This window comes from Pholcus phalangioides, unplaced genomic scaffold, assembly GCF_987345545.1.
Source record: "Pholcus phalangioides strain wild (caught in Gottingen) unplaced genomic scaffold, Ppha-v1.0 ptg000022l_1, whole genome shotgun sequence".
NCBI lineage: Eukaryota > Metazoa > Arthropoda > Arachnida > Araneae > Pholcidae > Pholcus > Pholcus phalangioides.
The window spans coordinates 28,617,422-28,639,809 of NW_028301615.1; the positions used below are offsets into that span (position 1 = coordinate 28,617,422).

Here is a 22,388-nt window from a genome sequence, read left to right on the forward strand (position 1 = left end):
GATGATAAACAGCACATCATGGTCTTCAGATGTAAAGAAAAACAGAACGTTCTTTTGATGTGAATATAAACAGAGCATCCTAGTCTCCAGATGTAGAGATAAGCAGATAGTTCTCTATAGATATAAAAGTACATGGAGCATCATAGTCTCCAGCTGTTAAGAGGAATAGATCGTTCTCCAGATGTAAGATGAGTTACTTACCCCGGCCCGGCGAATATGATTCGCCATACGAGGGTTTCCCGGAGGGAGCTACGGATGTAAAGATGAATAGAAAATTCATCGGATGTAAAGATGATTAGAAAATTCATCGGATGTAAAGATAAACAGAAATTTCACAGGATGTAAAAGGAAATTGCCCATTCTCCAGACATAAAGGGAAACAACACATTCTCCAGACATAAAGGGAAACAACACATTCTCCAGACATAAAGGGAAACAACACATTCTCCAGACATAAAGGGAAACAACACATTCTCCAGACATAAAGGGAAACAACACATTCTCCAGACATAAAGGGAAACAACACATTCTCCAGACGTAAGGTAAGAAGAAAATCGTAGTCCCCAGATGTAAAGGTAAGCAGAACATCGTAGTTTGCAGATGTAAAGATAGAGCATCGAAATATATTTTTCAAGCAAAGGACACTGAAGTCTCTGGTTTGAAAAATCCATATTCGGAGCACTGGAGTCTCTGAAATTCTAGAACTGAAAATTAGCCCTGTAGTCTAGATTTGAAAAAAAAGGAGTTGAAAATTGTTTTTACATATATCTCTGCATTGAAGTCCAACTTTTCCAAGAATTTTACGGTGTCACAAACATAACCCGAGCCGAATAAAATGTACAACAATTTTTTTACTTCAAAACCGTGATTCGATAAGATAATCAGGGGAATAATTCTCTATAATGGAATTTGGTGAAAATATTTCTACGATTTAATTTTTTTTATTACACAATATAAATTCCTCTTTTTTTAGCGATTTCAATTCAATCGATTATTTCGGTTAAAACTCTTATATAACACATAATATGATAATTTGTCCAACTCGAGTGTGAATTTTTCATATTTTATTATTGTTATTGCATCATATGCCAGTGCGAAGGGGGATCAATCGTGAAATTTTTTTTAAGGCACCTTCTGAGCTTTTCGAGGAGCCACCTTCTCTATATATATATGTACTGTATATACTATACATATACATATATACATACACATATACAGTGTGTGCATATATATATATATATGTATCGCTTTTTTTTTGATTTTGCGTATCACTCAACATTCGTAAAACATTCGATTTCTGCCGATAATTTCAATTATACATTCTTCATATATATATATATCGATATATGTATACGGTATATACACTTGCGCACGCACAAAAACACTCACATACACATAACAATTTTTTTCTTCATCTATTTACAATGTGCTTAGTAATCATAAAAACAAATATGTATGTATATATATGTATAAAAAAGAGGGATGAGAAGTATAATTTGGTGCTAGTAGTAGTAGTAATTATAATAGTATAATATGCCCTGTTTTTTTTCATATTTTCTTAAATACCGGATTAATTATGAGATATAATACATAATTGCGAATAAGAGATCGATTTTTTTATCATTTCATAGACGGATGAATATGTACAAAAATACGCAATCAGTTCAAAAATACACAATGTAATTTTAATATAATATATATATATTTTCCTGTATATAACTATGGATTCTTCTCTTTTTTTTTATATTTTAGAAGTACATTTTGTTTTCTGTATTCAAGCAAAATACGCTACATTCGCATTTATTTTTCTCGGACCGATTTGTACTTTCACATTTGTTAAAATCACTCAGCGTTGTGTTTTTTTTTTGTATTTAATGGATGGATTTAATGGACGCGGAATCATCGTCCCGAAATTTTCATGTTATTTTGGAAAGTATGAATTTTCTCAATGTTTTTTAACCTTTTCATTTGTAATGTTTCTTATTATACATGTTTATATTAATGTTAATGTTTCTTATTAATTTTGGAAAAAGTATGAATTCTCTCAATTTTTTAAAATTAATATATTTTTTCAACCCTTTTCATTGTCCTCTAATTATCCACGCCAATGAATCGCATGATCGCCAAATAATGAAACGATCGTGACCATCTTGAAAGTTTTTGAGAAATAATGTCAATTAATGTCATTTTTTTTTAAATTTATCTAATTAAATCGAAACTTATATAGTATAGCTTTTAATTATTATATTAATTAGTGATATGTGAAATATGATCCTATCTGATTATTATAATTATAGTAATAACATGAATTCAAATTTTAAAAGAATTTCGAGTCATACTTGTCCTTCACTGTGACGAATGATTCCATTATTAAGTATTTATTATAGCACCAATAATTCATCATGATATATTCTCAACACGATAATAAATATTATATCCAAAAAAAATTATATTAATTAGCTTTATACTTTTCTGTAGTAGTTTTTTTTTTATTTCCGTAAATAGTAAAGGCACGTTTAGATCTTCCATTTACTATCGCAAAGCACAATGTGATGAAAAAAAAGAATTATGTCTACTATTGTCATTATTATTTTAGGGAGGAAAGGAAAAAATTCGAAAAAATCGAAGGGAAATTTCTCGGGTTTTTCCTAAGGAGGAAAAACCTGAAGTGAGAAAATCCCTATATTCCCGTAATCAAATATAGTTAATTTTTTAATTAATAAAATTATAGGGGAATAAAATAATAATCGTTACAGTCAGGGAGTTTCAACGAGTTCGGGGGAGGGGGCCTCCTTCTGTATAATTATTTTTTTTAGAATCGAATAAAATTGAAAGAAATATTCAAGAAATGAAATTAATAAAAATAATAATAAATTTAGAATGGGTAAGAATTTTCAATTATTCAAGTGCCCCACTGGCCAACCCGTTAAGACGCCACAGGTTCAATATAAAAATTCATGTACCTAATAACTTAAAAAATAGACATTAAAAAAAAAAACACGTTATATCACAACCAATACGAGTTTCTAAAGAGATTCTAATCCAATGGGCATCAAAGAATAGTTAATATGAAAATTATGCTCAATTAGACTGGAAAAAGAGGTATTTATTGTTATGTATAAATAAAAGCGGATTGATAATTTAGTCTATTGAACAACACTGATAGTTTTGAAAATTATTAGGAAACGGTATCATATGATAATCACATTACTTGCACATTTCTATCTGATAATAACAATAACGGCAACAAAGAGGGGGGGGGGGGACCATGTTAACATTCAACATTAAAAAAAAAAAAATGTTCTATACAGTTATCACCAATCACCTCTTTTTTTTTGTCAGTTATGACAGTTCATGTAATAATTAGCTACACGTTGTACCGGGGTCAAAAACATCATTGGACATGCGAAAAAATGTTCATCATCGCTGATCGATTTCAGTCCCAATATTTTCTTACATGACCATGTTTTTCTTGTTGAAAAAATAAAACTGAAATAAATAGTTTCGGTTTTGTCGAGTTTTTTTTTTTTTACATGATAATGGTTTTTGTTTCGTCTTCCCTGATATTGAATATGCTATTTTTTTTTTAGAAAAATAGGCATCGATCTCGTCACGAAGCGATTCAATATGATTCTTTTGAAGGAAAAAGATTGAATCCTGGGATCTTCTTTCTTCTTCTAAAGGGGATTCGAGTCACAGATACGAAATTTGGGATTATTAACTCATCCCGAAATGATCGATCGATCTCGATGTGCCACGGATCACGTTTATTTCAACATTCTTTTTTTCCCAAGTTCAGAGAATTGGATCAGATTCAACATCACGCACCCGTGCAATCGATTTCGATAATGTCCTTTGGAACGTCGACGAACTGGTACACCAAACGCTGGCCGTCTACTTTAGCGAGGATGCCTCTCTGGTAGTAATACCTGGTGTTGAAATGGGAAAAAAAAATTAAGATAAGATTGGGTAAGAAACACAATCAGTGTATCTCAGGCATAAGGGGTTATTGAAATTTAATTATTCTCTCTACGTGGGCCTCCTACTGTGGATTGAATGACAACAAATTCGGATAACAGACTCTCAAGATAATGTGCTCACCTTTTATCAAATTTAAAAAAAAAGGTTCAAATATTCGCCGATAGGTGGCGTAGATATAGAATGCTACAAGACAATGCGCCAGCTATTGGCAAATTTTTGAACCCTTTTTAATTTTTTTTTTCATTAACGGTGAGAACATCATCTGAAGTACCCGTTGTCGGAATTTGATGGCGTTTCAATCAGTAGGACGCTCTCTACAATTTTTCAAATTAATAAATTTTAATTTTAATGACCCTGTATATTTTTTTACATCCCTTTGTAATGCGAATAAAAAGACATGTCACATTTTAAAAATGAATACTATAAAAAAACATGAATATTAACCAATTGGAGAATAATGAATGAGAATTGCAGAAAAATGTTTGTCATGTAAGAACTTCATTTAAAAATAGTTCAAGATTTCACACATAGATGGCACTGTAAGATTTGTGCTCGATTAACGTGGCAAGTAATCGAAACCCCAACCTAATTCATGTCAGCGAATGCATCAAGTTTTCCAAAATGCATATCCTGAAATTGGGTATGATTTGGAGGTAGCTCGAGCTGTAAAGAGTGCGTGGAAAAGGAGTTACCAAACCGTTACAGCGCTATAGCGCCATCTTTAATGGTGAGGAATTTTTAACTTTCATTATTTTAAATTAATAAGCATCATGAGATCACGGCAAGAATTTTGCTGCAAACCACACTCTCATATGCCAACCGGTTGATTTTATATTGATTTTTGAAATGTGGCATAGTCTTTTGGCCCCCCCTGTATTACAAGCAATGGCTTCAAGCGATACCAACCTGAGCGCACGCCCCATGGTCTCGTAGTTCATGTCCGGCTTGTTTTTATGTAGGCCCCATAGCCTAGACACAGCCTTCGAGTCGACCAACTTGAAGACACCTTTCTCCCTATGCGTCCATTTGATGTACCTCGGGCAGTATTCTTTGTCCTGGAGGAGTTTGAGGAGGAATTCCCAGAGGTATGTCGTTGAACCTACAAGAAATATGACAATCTAGGAGTTAATTTCTGGCCAATGAAATCATACATGTCTAGTGGTCAATCATGATTGGTCAATTTTTCCAAAAAGATGGCACAAATTTACCTTCTCTACTTTTCCTTTTAACAGCAGGTGAGCCATCAGGGTTCTTTGGTTTGCGACCTGTTAAAAGATAAAAGGGTCATTAGTACTGATTAAAAACTATCGAATTTCTGAATCAAGTCTAGATATTGGGTCGTACGGTATGAACGTGTCGGCATGTTATGTCCGAGTGTTACCTTTCTTCTTTATCCTGGCGTGGAAAGAGAGATCTTCGACGTATGTGGATGGATCGAGATCGAATCCGCCCATGTTGTTGTGGGTCGCCGTGATGACTGACGTGTGTATGGCTGACGGGTGTTGTCCGAGTGGCGAGTGTAACGTGGAAGATGACGGAAGATTGTTGACCGGTGACGACGACGACGGCGAGCACGAGCTGCCATTGTTCCTGGTCAGTGCCAGTGGCAGTGGCGACAGCGGCGAACTCACACTGTGTTGTTGTTGCTGCTGCTGCTGCTGCTGCGGCGTCGTGCTGCTGATCTGTTGCTGTTGCCGGTGGTGTTGTGAAGACGAGGAAGGGGAAGAATGGTGGTGATGATGATGACCAGATAGATGCACTTGAAGTTGAGAGATCGGAGCGCCAGAGTGGATACCTCCGCCTCCACCACCACCATGGCTCAGGTTCAGCTGGTGGTGGTGCTGCTGCTGATGTTGGCTGCTGGGGCTTGGAGATAAACTATGGCCGTTATAAGTGCTGTGGGGCTTCTGGGTCGGAGAAGAGTCCAAATAGTTGTGCTGAGATTGTTGTTGTTGATGGTGCTGTTGTTGTTGTTGTTGTTGCGAAGTGTGATGATGCACTTGCTGCTGCCGACTGTGATGTGACTGTTGTGGCAAATGAGTCCTGCTGTGATGCTGTTGATATTGAGGTTGTGTTTGACCAGGAAATGCGGATAAAGGAATGGCACCAGGGTCTGCAAATTTAAAAATATTCTCGTCAAACAAAGGAATCCACAAGAATTTGATTCAAAGCAATACTTTTAGTATTTTCAAAACAATATTTCCGATGTTTTCAATGGCATCGAAGCTGGTGGTAATGTAATTGCTCGAGCTCCCTTCCTTGCCAAGACAATGCGACGACGTGAAGAAAGCATTGGGGGAGGGGCGAATGTTGCCAGCGCCTGATCGCACTCAGTTCTTAAAGTTCAGTTGTCATATAAAAATGTAACTCAAGCCCTTACGAAGGAGGGAAGTTGTGCGTTGCATTGTATATTCATTAATTATTGGGGGAGGGGGAGAGAAATCAGCCCCTAGAAAAATTTATTGGGGGGAGGGCTTAAACCGGTGCCTATTCTGACAAGAAACCCTAGAATTAATTCAGAAATCTTGCACATTCAAGCACCTACGGGTCAGCAACACTTCCGACGCCCCCGAACCTCATTCCATTCAATGTCTACCTCAAACGGTATTTTTAACAACACATCGATTAATTAATAACTCATTAAAAAGAATCCATTCACAATATGACAAGTTAAAGGGAAGGGATGATTGGCGAGGAAAAAAAACCACCATAGTGGACACAGACAGTCGTAGTGCGTTATAACGCCGCATCCATGGCAACGGTCCGTCTAGTTGAGGAGCAAAAAAAGCCCCGAGTTCAAAGCTCCGGTTTCCTTAACGACGGAAGGGTTACTACAGAGACCTTGAAAAAATTCCCAACATCACCGAGGGTTACATTACTTTGGCACGTGATCGCCAGTTCCATCCCAGATATAGGGCCGGTGTAAAAGTCTAATAACAACAATAATCATCAGTTAAATGACCCAATGCACCAATATTCGAAATCTCGAGCATTACTGCACCCGTTATCCATCAAAAAACGGATGGTTTTTTTTTCTCTCTCCTCTTCAGAGAAAGGGATTACGCGATTTATTTTTGGCACAAAACCTTGATGGTGGTGATCATAATCCTCCTCATCACGCGGCAAGGAGGGGGGGGGGATATTATTATTATTTTGTATGCTCTCAAATTAAAGAGCAATGCTTCAATTGCTCCGAAAAATCTCATAAAGCAAGCAATTGCTTTTCGGTTTCAACGCACGAATGAGAAAAAGGGTTTTCAAGAAAACCGGTTCGGGTTCCATCTCGTGATGATCAGATGCCTGGCGAGAGGGAGAAGCAAACTGGACTTTTTTTCAAATGATAAATATCCTTCCATTTAAAAAAAAAAAAAGAAATGACCATCAAGCTCCCATTGGCTACTATCAACTCGCGAAAGGGTTAAAGACTTTAAGGTATCCTCAAGGTCAGTATGTGATGCTGCTGTATATATATATGAGAAAAGAGAGAGTTGGTAATGGATTGTGTCGAAGGATAAAGAATCATTTACTGTATGAACGGGTCTTGGGGGTTATAATAATAATGATGATCATCATGTCCAGACGCGCAAAAGAAATAGTGTAACGCCAATATTGATGTATGAACGTTATATCATGTTGTAAGGGAGCGTTTTAATGAATCTTTCGCTATAAGAGAACGGAATGCCTGAAAATCGGTTCGATTAAATTCCGTGAATTCAAGAGGGGGGCCCAAATGCTGACCAAGTATATTCCTCCAACCACGAAATGAGATTTGGCTACGGTACGTCAAGTCACGTCAAACGATTCTATTTTATCTTAGAAGGACATGCCAATCGTGAAAGCTCAGTCACTGATGAACTTTTCTCGATGTGCAATCGTTTTACCAAAAAAAAAAAAAAAAATTGAATAAAATCATCCGACGTGACGTGACATGACGCAGCGAAAATTCATCTCGTGGTCGGAGGACTATATATGCTATCGACCGGGCCGCAAAGTTGTTTAAAAATAATTGCAGAATATAATATCTGAAATGATGTCGCAAAACTGTTCACGCACAGCGCTGCACAAAGTGGTTTTTATTACCCACCCTGTGCAAAGTAGTTTCAGAATATGATAGAAGGACGCGAAGGGAAGCTTTTCGCGTACAGGGTTGCAAAGAGGGTTTTAGCACAATTTAAAAGCTGTGTTAAGCATTTTCCCATGTACGCTTATAAACTCTCTGAAGACTCTCCAAGAGCCCCGACTAGAGCTTGTCAGTCTTCTCTTTGGGAAGAAGTCATGTGTACAAACTTTCTAGAGGGTCGCATAACTGTTCACGAACCGTTAAATTGTTTTCACCACCCAGCCATTACAGAATCATTTCGGAATTTAATGTAAATGTAATATCAAAATAATGATAACTAATGTTAGATGCCACAAAATTGCTCACGTATCGGACCGCAAAGTTATTTTAAAATAAGATTTTAGAATATAATATTAAAAGTAATTTGTTAGAAAAGAGGAGGGAGAGTCCCTGTTCACGCACTTTTTAGGCCGCAAAGTTTTTTCTAGCGCAAACTACAGAAGGATTTTAGGTTACAGTATTGAAATATTATGTTAGAAGTATACAAGCAAAGATAGACTTAAATATAATATATATATATAATGTAAAGTCTGAAGGGAGACACGATGATAATTTCAATGATGATGATGGGGGGGATGATGATGTCAATTCAATATTGTGTTGGGAGATCGCAAAACTTTGATTGGTGATACTGAGGTTCCAACGAGTAGCAATAACTCGTCAAGACGCTCTCCATCATCACTCTGCTGATTCAACGAGCAGTAGTTCAACATACAATGGCTTAATAAGTTAAATAAATATGGTGACACCTTAGAGGCGGATTTAACGGCGGGGGCGCGCCTGGGCTCCCGACTTCTGAAAGGGCCTGGAAATATCCAAATTTTACACTTTTTTCTAATCTAAAGGAGGCCCGATATTTTTTCTTGCGCCCGGGGCTTCAGCCGACTATAATCCATTTCTGGTCCTACGAGACTACCCGAAATTGAAATAAACTACTAAGTTTCACTACTACATATAATCATAATGAAAGATTATAATGACTACATAAGCCAAAACAGGCTGTTTCTTCTTTATTAATATAATGAGTTTTTGGTATAATAAAATAACCTGTTTGGCTGTCAACTTGTTCTCGAACCGGGCCAAACAATATTTTAGCCCGGACCCAAAGTCAATTAAAAATTTAACACACACACAACTCGACTCTTTTCGTAATCTACTTTACTTCAACGGGGAAAAAAAAAAAAATTGTATCGAACTCTCCCGTCTTTTGTTGAAACTCCGACCGCTAGATGGCAGCACGACGACAGTTCGCTCCTAACGGTAACCTTGGAAGGTGTATTGACATCGCCGGACGGAAATCCTTGTTTTTGTTTTTGTTGTTGTAGTAGTAGTTGTACAGGTGGAAAGAAGGAGGAGGACATGGTTGGAACACGAAAGAAGCGTTGGCTTTTTTTTTTTTTTTCGAGGCAATAAAGCGGCAGCTTCTGATTGGTCGGCTATTACGGGGAAACGTTCGGCGCGAAGGCCAAAATCTCTACCACCATACTCTTCTTTAGCCTAAAAAAGATCTACTGTGTTTGATAACGCGCAACTCCTTTATTTCCAGTGCTGTAATCTCGCATTTATTTATTTTTTCCTCCTCCCCATTCGGGTAGTTTCATGGCCATGGATGTAGAATGAGCACCGTGAAAAGCGGAAACAAATAGCCGCACGTTAATAAAACAGTGAATACATAATACTTTTTTTACGGAATTGCCAAGGATATATAACTTGAATATTGAATCATCCTCCCCCTCCCCAACATGATTATGACATAATTTTTCGATGTTAGAGGACAACCTGTTTTAATACTTTGAGTTTATCATCACGTAAACTAGGTATCTCTAATCATGCTCGCGAGCCCTGTGTCCCACTGTGTGAGTTTCCATCAACACACTCTAATTATATAATCCATCCTAACTGCTGTTAAGGATTAACAGTTTCTGAGAGTTTGTGTGTAGGTGCTCTTCTTCTTGGGATACGCAAACGGGTATAGACAGTGCTCGCTACTCCAAAAAGTTCAAGAACTCCGACAACACAATGTGATCCGCTATTAAATACTTACACGACATTGTTTAATCATGAGCTCCGAATATTCCAGTGGAAAGTCTTCTAAAGGCCAACTCCGAATGGGGCCCCTTTTGTTAAATCCGGAATTTGTTTTCCCCGCGCATCGAAGTCTAATAATTATGGCTCTCACACCCCTAGGCTAGGATCTCTTTGGCCCTCAATCAGATTTACCACAGACTAGATTTTCTAAGACCTGAGAGTTGGTTAATCTAGGCACTTTGAGATCCATTTTCTTCCAGGTAACTCTTCCCTATTTTAAATGACAGTCGAATCCCGTTATAACGAACGCCAAGAGACCGGAGGAATCACTTCGTTACAACGAAATTTCGTTATAAAGGAATTCCAGGTTACCTAGCACTGTTCCTGCGTAAACTTTTTTGGGGGAATTAGAAAAGGGTTCTTTTTTAAAACGAAATTTTCTCTATAATGGTATTCGTTAAAACGGGATTCGACTGTACTCATGAATTTACTGGCAAGTGATGGCAAGACTGGCAAGATTTCCTTTGATATATCCATTATATGCTAATTCTAATTTTGAAATTTTAATTAGAAATATGAAGCTCAGTTATGTAATACGGAATGGTTTGGAATTTGATGGTCTGATAAGGCTTTTTTAATTGCCTTGCATACTAATTTATTTTAATTATCATGACCGACAGCTCAGGTAAACGTTTAATGTCATACTTCCTTCCCCAAGGGCGTTGGAGTCGAGGTTGCTGTGGGTGCGCACCCACACTGATTTGCGGCATGGATCCAAGCACCAGGGCCACAACTAGGGGGGAGTAGGCGGGGCTCGTGCCCCGGGCGCTGGACCCGAGGGGCACAAATCTCATTCTGAAACCTCTCCTTCAACATTACAAGGGGGCGTCAAAATGCGCGCTTGCCCCGGGTGACCAAGCATCTAGTTGCGGTCTTGCCAAGCACCCCCCTCCCCACCAGAGAATTCATTCAGAAATAAAAAAAAATTCTACGTGGAGCTCAAGACGAGCACGTTGAGGTTTTGAAGAACTTCCGACGCCCCTGCTCGTCCCTACGTTGTTTTTTCCCCTATCGGCACCCTTGAGCATAAAATTTGTTGATTTAACAACGAAGAGACTCAATTTTAGAGCCCATGTGTTAATTTATCTTAATTATCATTTCTGAGAGCTCTGGTAAGCGTTTAATGTCACCCCCAAACTCTCGCTCCAACGTTTTCTTCTTAATCGGTACCCCTTAGGTCAGTGATTCATGGTTTAACAACAAACTAAGAGCTCCGGTAAGGACCAACCACTGTAAAAATATTGATTGAAATCGTCAGTGGACTCTTAGCGACCCCGCAAAATAGCCGAAACGTCCGCCTGACGTGTTTCAAACTAGAAATTAAATTGAAAATGCACGTAATAAACGAGGGCCTTGATACTAATATTCGCAGTGTTTGAATTCAGGAAGGGGGAGGGTTGTGCGATTATTGTTGCCGAGCATTGTTATCAACAGGTATTTCCGTCAAGGCCTCGTGAGCGTTTTTTCCATACACAACGATAAGTATCAGATCCACCCACTCCTTATAATCTCACGATCAATCGGGAGAAAAATGATCTTAAAGCAGAGGCTCTGGTATGTATTTTCTACCTGATGCCAATCGCGTCCCCGAACCCGACCATTGACTTCACCCAGGGTTTCAGCTATGACGATGATGATGATGATGGTGGTGGTCTTTTTTGCCTTGTGTGTGGTTATGTGTCGCCTTGACCCTGGCCATAACCCTGAAAGCGCTGGCGCTCGACCGTAACCAGCCGAGGCAAAAAGAAACGCAATGCATAGGGTTAACATAACAAAAGAATACGAATTTATTTTTGGCCGATGATTAAACAAGCCCCCCCCCCCCCGTTAAAAATGACCAATTATTCGGGACCACAGAGAAAGTCAATGATTGCACGGGACCAATTGAGTTATGATATTATAGGAGGCGTATTTGCGGGTGGGGGGGGGGCGCTTAGCGGGCTATAACGATTGTCATTATTTTGTTTTTCACGCTATAAATTATCTATAGAGGGCCCGTGGAAATCTGGCCTGGGAGCACGCCAAATATCCCAGCCTAAAAACCCTGTTCCAGGATCAAGAAAGCTAGTAAATTGGGAGAAGGGCGGCTTTGTGGAACTAAATTTTTCAACATTGTAAAATTTGTAAAACCATAAAGCGATCGAAAAAGACCTATAGAGACAGTGCCGTGACACATGGACCTACCCACGGATGGGTAGGGGGGGGGGGGGGGGTCCTCGTGATGATGAGATCTGGTCAATATTTTCGAGATTAGGCTTGAAAAATTGGTGAGCACGCATTTTGAATCAGAAAGGGGCCCTCAGAAAAATAATTTTGCCCGGGAAATTACCATGAAGCTCTTAAGAAGACCCAAAGGCCAGGTCAGTTGAGGGACCGAAAGAGTGAATAAGGGAGTATTAAAAACAGAGGCGCATTTACAGAGTGTGGGGTTAAGCGGCAGAACCTCTTATTACTCAAATTTTCCCAGGACGGCAAATTTGTGTAATAAAAGGCCAAGAAAACTAGACTAAAATAGGTAAAGGGCGGAATTTGTCTAGCCCATAGTTTCCGATCGAGGGCGTTTCTTTCCACATCGCCCCCTTCTTCAAATTTTTTTATTCTCATCGCCCCCAACTCAAATCAACCGATAGGATCCTGTACTAAACCTTGAGCTTCTGAGCCTCCTTGAACCCTTCCATGTCCCCCAGGAGTCATTGATGCCTACTTCGAGAAACTGGTCCACTGGTCTAGCCCATAGGCGGCAAAACCATAAAGCTGTCATTGCATAATATTGTGAATCATCAAAAAATCCCTAAATTTAGGGGGATTCCAACAAATACTCCCACGGATGGGAACGACTTTGTTTTCGATCAATAATAACACGAAAATTCCCGTAAGGTTCCCCCTACTGACATGAACCTGTGACCCTCAAAGAAGACGTCTCTCTTTTCTTATAATAGGCGGAAATACCAATGGAACCTTCAACAACACTGTCCAAGAACTCTCCGCTTCCCTGGACCCCCCCCCCTTACCCTAAAGGGCACCTTTTCTTCACTTCCTGCTTTCCAAGGGCCGCCTCCAACGTCAACAACAACAACAACGGTATCGCGTTTCCTACCACCTACCTACCTGTAAAAAAAAAGCTGCCCTTTTTTCACTGGGGGGTCATTTCTGATACAAACCCAAAAAAAAAGGTAGGTAAGGTGCCAGTAAACAGAACGATCCCTGGAAGACATGGAGAAAATTGTGCAATTGTGGGATGGGCCTGGGGGGGGGGAAGACGGGGGGGGGGCTAAGATCCCACCCTAGTTCTGAACTTTGAAGGACCCTCTTCAGTCTTGTTATATATGGCACTGCTCTGGAATTTCTGAATGGCCTTCGGGGTAGTTGAAGGGGGGGGGGGCACTAGGAAACAGGTAAATAAACACTGGTTGTAGTGGAGATCTCATTTTTTGAAGGAAAAATAAGAGCTTGGGACGCCACCTGAAAATATAGAGGTCAAACATTTTTACATTGATAATAGCCCAACAAAGATGGGCTTACAGGGCTCAAGCCCGGAAGCCCCTGGGCGATTCTTACCATTTTTTGCTTTTTGTCGCAAAAATTCACGGTGGGAGTGGGGGGTACGTCTGGACTAGGGGCTTGCTAAAGAACCTTGCTTAGGGGTCAACCAAATCTCGTTATCGCAAGGCCCGCGGGCCGTCCTGGATTTCGCTCATGCGTGGAGAGACCCTAGTTTTAACGGCAAGGCCCGGAAGAGTCTCAGGTGCATAAAGGGGGCCCCCTCCCTAGTGATGAGATCTAGGACCATGATTATCGAGAATAATTGCACGTGAATTATAAGAGACACTTCCAACCAAGTAAAAGGGCTTCAGAATATCACTTTGTCTAACAGCCTGATGCTATAAAGACTGCCTTAACCTTCTCCGCGGAACTGACGAGATATCTCGTCTTCTTGAAGGCCTTTTATTTTGGCAATGACGAACCCCAGCTATTTTGTAAAGCTGATTTCTCTCACTTGGAACACATTTTCCTACCCCCCTCCCCTTAATTTTCATCAGCTGGAAATCAGAAGTCTATTTCATGAAAAAAGATACAGTTGCCCCCCCCCCCGTTTGATCGGATATCAACGATTCTAGCGCACAATATCCGATTATGAAGGGAACAATTCAACTTCCAATATTCTACAACGTTATAGTATAAAGTTATAATTAATTACAATGATCACGATACATAAGTTTTACTTTTCATTGAGAAAGTTGGTGCCCTCTGTTGCAGCAACAGAGAACATAAATAAAATAATTAAATGTACGTGTTGAGGACACCTTGATACTTGGCCAGTATAATATAAAGCCTAAATATATATATTTTTTCATCTTAATTTAGCATAACACGTAGTTCCCCCATTAATTCCAAATGTTTCATTCAATAAGATCATTGTGTGTAGTGGGTGATGTGTATTAACAGTAGATGTGACAAGTATAAATATTCGGTTAAGCGGAGGAAAGTCGTTGAAATTATCATATTAAGCGGAGAACTGTAACATTGTCTCTGTAGGGGAGATTTTGTTGCCGGAAGATTTTATCCGGTTAAGCGGGGGGGGGGGGCGAATCCGTTATCCGATCAAGCAGAGCCAACTGTATGCCATTTTATAGGGGGCTTAGTTATTTCCGCAATATCGGGGAAAGGTTAAGCTCATAATATCACTGTCTAGGATCCTGATGCTACAAAGACTGTCTTAACCCTATCAATGGCACTGACGAGATATTTCGACTTAAAAACCTGACATTTGAATTCATGTGACCCAAGAGGAAAAACAAATCTATAATCATCTCCAAAAAAGATTATAAGTGACTGACTAATAAAGTCCTATTGGGTCAGGTTTCTAAGACTTCCTTACAAACGGGACGGGACACAAATTCTCACAAAGGGCTGTATAATGATCAAATCAAGTTGGAAAAATTTTGACCCTGAAAAAACAAAACTCAAAAAATAGTCGAAGCAAGCCAAGAGAGCAGAAGAAGACAGAGAAGAAGAAAAAAAGGGCTAATTACTAATATGAAGAGGTACATGCGTAAGATGGAGGGCGAGAGTTAAACACATACAGTGATGGCGATTATGTGTTTTTCTTGCTTGGAATAATAATAATAATACATTCATATACATTTTGAAGGTCGTACTTCAGTAACTGAAGCGTCGTGTGATTGGTTGGGAAGCCCCGCATATTACGTCGTCCTAAATATTAAGAGGAAGGGTGATGCTCGCGATCAAGGATATTCGCCACGGACGAAGCTTCTTTTTTTTTCTTCCAAGAACGGGCCCACGACGGGGCAAAAAATAATTATCCCTAAAAAAACTTTCAATTTTTCCCTATTTTTCAAAATTTTCCCCATTTTTTTTTTTCTTTAAACCGAAGCGTTACAATGCGAGAAATTAAAAATTTTACGGATCGATCCAGAATTTTGACTTGCTACCATACCCGTCCTCTAAAGTGTTAGTGTTTCAGCTAACATCCTTGAGTGCCCCCACCCCGATTAGATCAGGATTTTTGGTGGGTCATTTCTATTAATTTTTAGTGTAAGTAGCTACAAAAAAATTTAGATTGATACCCAAGGCCCTCAGGTCGGGATCCCTGCCATGGGACCACGGTTGGTACGCTGCGATCACATATTCAACAAGCTGCAAGCCGGGCCGTCTTGAGAGTATCATGGGCCCCGGGCTAATTGATTTTTCTGAGGCCCTTCTTCACTTGAGGCCCCCGGGCCCATTTGCTACTGATGTTCCGGGGAACCCCAAGGTTCTGGAAGAGGTTTTTCGGGGTTCCGCGGTATTAAAAGCAGTGAAATATTTCATTGATGTTTAAATAGAAGTATTCATGTTTAAAATATGCCTTTTTTTGGGGGGGGGGGTTCCGTTAATTGGTCGTATAATCATCAGGGGCAGTGCCCTTAGGCTAGAATCTTTGACTGGCCCCTCCAGGAAGGACTCTTCAAGGGCCGGGATGGTTAATTAATAACCTGGCGTGTAAAAAGGAAAAAAAATGATGAGAATCATCTCGAACTTTCGGGATGGAGTTTTTTTAGAGCCCCCATGATCAAGGATTCCGTAGAAAAATCTCTTAATATTAATGGTCCCGCATGAACCAAAGCATTGGAAGCTACGAAATGCTAGGGAACTCTTGAATAATGTCTAGGTTGCCAGGGCCTTCTTCTCCTAACCAGAACATGACCCGCCGAAGAGATCTGAAGTTGTCAGTGACAAAACTGAAAATAAGAATATTCTCTGTCACCCGGAGTTAATACCCATATTGGCGCCCGAGTGTTTGTAATTTCGAACGGACAGAGTAAACTTGGTACGGAACCCTAGAAAAATCGATATTTATGTTTTACGAAATCTTTGAAGAAATATCAGAAACCCTTGAAAGATCAATGTCCATGTTTTATGGAATCTTCGAAGCAATATCTGTGTTTTACGGAACCCTAGCAATAAATATTTGCTTTGCGGAATCGTTGAAGCAACATCTATATTGTGCGGAACCCTTGAAATATATATCCATGTTTCATGGAAACTTCGAAGAAATATACGGAACCCTTAAAATAAATATCCATGTCTTATAAATCACTCAAATAATATTTACTAATATCCATAATAATGTTCTTTAGGGCGGTGGTTTCCAGCTGGGGGTAACGCAGTTTTAAAAGAAGCTGTCAATGCTTTCATTGGTGTTGCTATAATAATATTATATAAATGTTCATGTGTTCGTTTGGGTTCCGTGGAAGATCTTCCTTAAAGATCTTCAAAAGTTAATGCAAAAAAAAGTGTCCCTTTTCCATGTTTTTCCCGGAAACAGAAAAGGGGAAAGTGAAATAAGGTTGAAATGCTCTCTGAATGCATGTGTGGGCCTCAGGTTCTTCACTTTCACTTTATATGTTCTCTTTTTTCCATCCCTTATTCTTTTGGTCCTTGAAGGACGAAAAGGTCCTTTAGGGGGTGAACGGAAGGTGCGTTTTTAACACGAAAAAAGGAAGCGGAATTTTTCTAGAAAAGAGAGAAAACGTCCCCGTTTTTACCCTCGTAATGCAAAAAAAACGGAAGTCGGAATACCGCAAGACGAGGTAAAAAAAAAAAAAAAGATACCCCTTTTGGGGTAAAATTCGGGTATTTTTGCCTAAATTTCTCCTCGCCCTCTCAATTCTAAGATCCGTAGCTTTTTATAGAACTTCCCGTGAAGGAATTATATTCAAGTGTATATTACGGCACACAAATATAGTCGCTAATGATGTAAATAATTGCACGAATTTTTGTAAATACTGAATTCCACGCATAATTTTTTCGGATGAGGTCGCAGACTTGGAATAATTAATTATGTAAACATAGATGATTGATTATAACCAACTATTCCACATAATTTTCATCAAATCTAAGTTATTTCCTTATTTACCGATCCGTAAAACCTAGGGCTGGGAATCGATTAAAATTTTTAATCTGTTAATCAAAAGCTTTAATCGATTAATTGAATTTTAATCGAATGTTTTCTTGAATCGTATAATATTAATAGATGAAATAAAACTGTTTTAATTCATTTCACATACCTTTCGACAGATGTAAAAAAATATAAGAACAGATAGAGAAATTAAGGCTTCACTAGAAGCAATTCAATATGCTGAATGTAATTATGTCAAAACCTGCCAAATTTCTTCACTTGGATTTTGTCTTCTTTTTTTTTAAATCGGCTATTTCAGGCTACTCACTGATTTCGAAACTACTTTCGATCATAGTATTGATTGTTTTCGTAGAAACTCTTGCAAAATGGTACTTGCGTGGAGAAGAGCTGATGCTACCAGGAATACGAAAAACTACTGTTCATATAGTGGAGTCAAAAAATTTTAATCTTCTAAACTTTCCATCAAACTCAATTTGAAACGTTGAAACTTTCCGTTGAATAGACTTGTTGGAAAATTTGATCAAAATACGGATTCGAATATTTTTAAATATGGTCAAAAATGTTATACACAGGAACGTATTTTGTAATAGATTTTTCAAACAAATCAAGTCGATCGAGTCGATTTACTCGATTGCAATTGATCGATTACATGACCCGATTAATCGGACTAATTATCGTGGAGACAATAAATTTTGGTCTTTCCTTCTAAAACTCCAACCAAACTCAATTTGAAACTGGAATCATCAGTTTTCGTTGAATCAAATTTGATCAAAAGAGTGATTCAAATATTCTTAAATACGGTCACTTTTCCAAAATGTTCATGTATACAACATGATTTATAAGACACATCTAATTGGTTTTTCTCAAACAAATCAAGTTAATTCACAAACTTTCAATGAAAAACTTCAATCGAATCGATCGAGTCGATTAGCTCAACTAAAATTTTTAACTGCTATCAACAATCGATCGATTAACCGTCTCGATTAATCGGATCAGCACTACTAAATAATAATAATAATAACAGAATTATGGGATTATAGCACAGAGAAAAGTCTTCCGAATTAAATTTAAAAATAATAATCACAGCAATTATAATCACGGCCAAAAAAAATTAAGAGCTAACATTTAAAATCAGAAAACAGCAAAACCGTTTTATAACAGAATCTAAAGGGGGAAAAAAAATAAAAAAAGGGAATAATAACGTATATAGAGGGGAAAAGAAACAATATTATCATACGCATGTATGAATAATCCTTCTCCTACTAACAAAATAAAGCAGCGATGTGGTGTGTTATTATTATTATTATTATTATACAATACACGGCGTTGTGCTGAGAAGGGCGAAAAAGATATGTTTGCGGAGAGGAAAAAGAGAGAAATAGACGCCACAATCGAGAATGGAAAAAAAGATATACAGGAAATGCCACAGAACTGGATTTCAATGCCACTGAGTTAGTGGTTCAACGACACGCTGACTTTCCTCCATCACCCTGAAGGTCACAACACAACAACCAATACACTCTAAAAAGCCAAACCCAGCCAAAAAAGGGTTGCTCTCTCTCCGAAAAAAAAACCATCATTATTACTCTTTTAATGTAGAAATGCGCGTGCATCCATTTTTTTTTTCGGATGAAAAATCAGAAAATGGCTGTCGATCGCCGCCTCTACGTTGGGAGAGAGTTATATCGAGCAGTGTTTTTTCTCAAACCTTTCCGAAAACAAGGACCACTGAAATGTCTGAAACAAATGTCTGAAATGTCTGAAGTGACGGACTATTTGTGTCCCGTATTACGGGACGTTGCCGCAATTTTCGTTTGTTTCAATGCTTATATTTACGTTATGCGTTTGTCCCGCTTTTTTTCCGACGGTACTTATTTGAATTTGGGATATCTCACGATCGGATTTTTTCCACCGTGGCCCACGTCTCCTGGGACGGACCAGCTTATATATCCCTTAGTGGGACAGAGCGGAGGTCACGGTTGGGATATCTTACGCGGTGAATGCACGGCGTTTTCATAATATAAATTATGTTATGGTAATTATGGCAAAAATGATGAATTTTCATCTCACATAGGTCTAATGTTTTGTCTACAATTTTTTTCTGAATTTCAATTACGATCGGTGATTGTGCCTATTTCGTTTTTGATGACAATTGGTGATGTCCCATATTTTACGGATTACCAGTTAACCGAATTTTTGTCAATAATATATGGTCATCGTATGATTTGAGTATTTTTTCGTGAGAGAGAAAATTTTTTTGTTTACTGAGATTTTTGTATCAACTCTTTATTTCTACACCATTCAGGAATTTTAGTAGTAATTTGCGAATTGTATTTTTGGCAAAATTTAGAGATATCCCGTATTTAGGATCGCAATTTCCTGCATTCTCTTCTATGGTGTGTGGGTGGACCTAAGTATGGAGGTAATTTTATTTTTTACCCATATGGATGTTATTAATATCAATTACAACGGGCGAATAATTTTATCAAATCTGCCTGCGGACCATAGGTTGAGAAACACTGACATAGAGAAACATGCCAAGAAGTTCTTTGTGAATTTCTGAATTTTCTGTTTCTCAACCCATTTTTGACTGACATTTGCGCAACGCTTTGTTTAAATTTAAAAAACAAAAAAAAATTTCATTAAAATTTTTGTATGAAATTAACATTTTTGGGAACTCTAGAAGGTCTAATGAGTGCCGTAGTATTTTTTAAAATGAAATTGAAATTTGTTTTTGTTTTACCTGTACTAGAAATATTTTTTGAAATATTTTCATATAAACTGCTAGCAGGCATTATATATCGCAATGTTTTCCACTAAAATGCTCTTTTCTCAAAACAAAGTTTCTTTTATTAGATAAGGAACATTTTTACGAACTCCACTCATTAAAATATCTTGAAACTTTGTGTCTCTCAACACTATGGTGTTACATACTTCAATAAGAGGAATTTTTATTAAAATCATTTAAAAAAAATTTTATGGCAAAAAATATTAGTAAATTTTGATGATTTTTTTGAAAAAAGTTGTTTGTTGTTAAAATTCGAGAAAAAAAAAATAGCAACAATGGCAATCTTAAATGCTCGGGTAAAACTGTGTAAAAATATCCATAGTATTTGGGGGAGGGAGAAATTGAGTGCTTAAAGTGAATAGGAAATTTGTAAATATTCCTTAAGTGAAAGAGATTTTTCCCATAGGAAAGCATGGGAAGCCAAGATCGTGCACCAACCCCCTTAAAAACTTCTTCCGTCCAGGCGAATTTTTTGGATAGGCAGGACATGATGAAGGTTTCGTGTAAATCGCGAAAAGTGACCAATCCGTGATAACGATGATTTTCTTAAATAATCAGTGGCGCCCCGTGATTTTTCGTAATAAAGCCGCGACGTACACGACTTTGAAAATTAATTTTTTTTGCCTCTCAAAGCAATGCCTTATTCAATCATTTATTATAGTTATTTTCTTTTTGATATTTTCGCTTGAGATTCTAATGAATTTTCATAAACATTTCTTTCTTCATCACATTTCAAAATATATCTCGAGAGAATAATGCCTAATGTTTTACTAGTAAAATTTCAAAATTTAATAGTAAAACAATAGTCACATTATCCTCTCCAGATATATATTTTTTTCGTCCTTTATAGAAAAATTTAAAGTTGTTCATGCAAAATTTCGTTTCATTTGAGTGTAGATTATTTTTGAACGCAAATCTTGCGCGGCTTATACGACGCTGCAGAGTTAGTACGAAAACCCTTTTTTTCCTCTACTCATTTTCTGGATGTGGTTATATGAGTGGGTTTTTTCTACGGAATGAAACGTCATTCAAAACATTGCATTCATTAATTCTATGTTAATTTCAACCAACAAGGAATCATTAATTACCGGGCATTTTACTTGGCAAATCCACTACGGCACTTACATACTTGAGAAATGATTTTAGAGCAGGGATTAATAAACTTTTGCAATCCTCGGCTACCCTTTTTCGATCTCGATAGTTCCAAGAAATAACGGTATCTCTTATAATTCTGAAATTGTTACTTTCGTTAATTTTGAAAATTGTTGCTTTCATTAATTCTGAATTTTTTTACTTCTTTAATTCTGATTTTCTTCTTTCATTATTTCTTATTTTCTTCTTTCATTATTTCTTATTTTCTTCTTTCATTAATTCTTATTTTCTTCTTTCATTATTTCTTATTTTTTTCTTTTATTAATCTTAAAATTGTTCCTTTCATTCGGAAATAATTTCTTCCTTCAATTTTGAAACATTTTTTTCCCACTTAATATGAACTTTAATCCTGAAATTTTTATTCAGTCAACACATATTTTTTTGTGTGGGGGGGTTTCTGACATATCTGTGAACTATTTTATTTGACATGCATATTTGAGAATGCCGACTTTTCTCCAACGAAAATACAAGACAAATCAAGTTTCCCCGAAAATGTCTGAGCCCGGGCCAACCGTAAACGGCTCTAATTATCAGCTCCCGTTCAAATATAACGGATTTTTTTTTCCCTTCCCAGACTCAAACACGTACCGAACTCGAAACTTCAAACAACGAACCTCGCGAATTCACCCAAAAGTCAGTAAAAAAAAAATCCATTTGGAACATCTTGTGACATCTTCCTCTTTCGGCAATTAATATTTTTTTAGTTCTCGACAGTATTTGATAATAATAATAATAATAATACTGAAAGAACGACGCACACGCGTCTCTTTATAATGCTCTCTCTTCAAAAAACCAGATGCGAGCCTTAAAAAAAATTAAGAAAAAATAACTTTTTT

The 22,388-nt window shown here is 37.7% G+C and overlaps 1 protein-coding gene across 1 annotated transcript in view; it reads right to left on the reverse strand.

The window, feature by feature from the left end:
- Positions 1-3,531: 3,531 nt before the first annotated feature.
- LOC149070146 (uncharacterized) overlaps positions 3,532-22,388 on the reverse strand; it is a 302,008-nt gene continuing 283,151 nt past the window's right edge. The window contains exons 10-13 of the mRNA XM_089250240.1: positions 5,363-6,094; positions 5,190-5,246; positions 4,888-5,080; positions 3,532-3,929 (exon numbers count right to left, since the gene is read on the reverse strand). Of these exons, the coding sequence (XP_089106366.1) occupies positions 3,821-3,929; positions 4,888-5,080; positions 5,190-5,246; positions 5,363-6,094 (1,091 nt within the window). The 3' untranslated portion in view covers positions 3,532-3,820. The remainder of the gene's footprint in view (positions 3,930-4,887; positions 5,081-5,189; positions 5,247-5,362; positions 6,095-22,388) is intronic.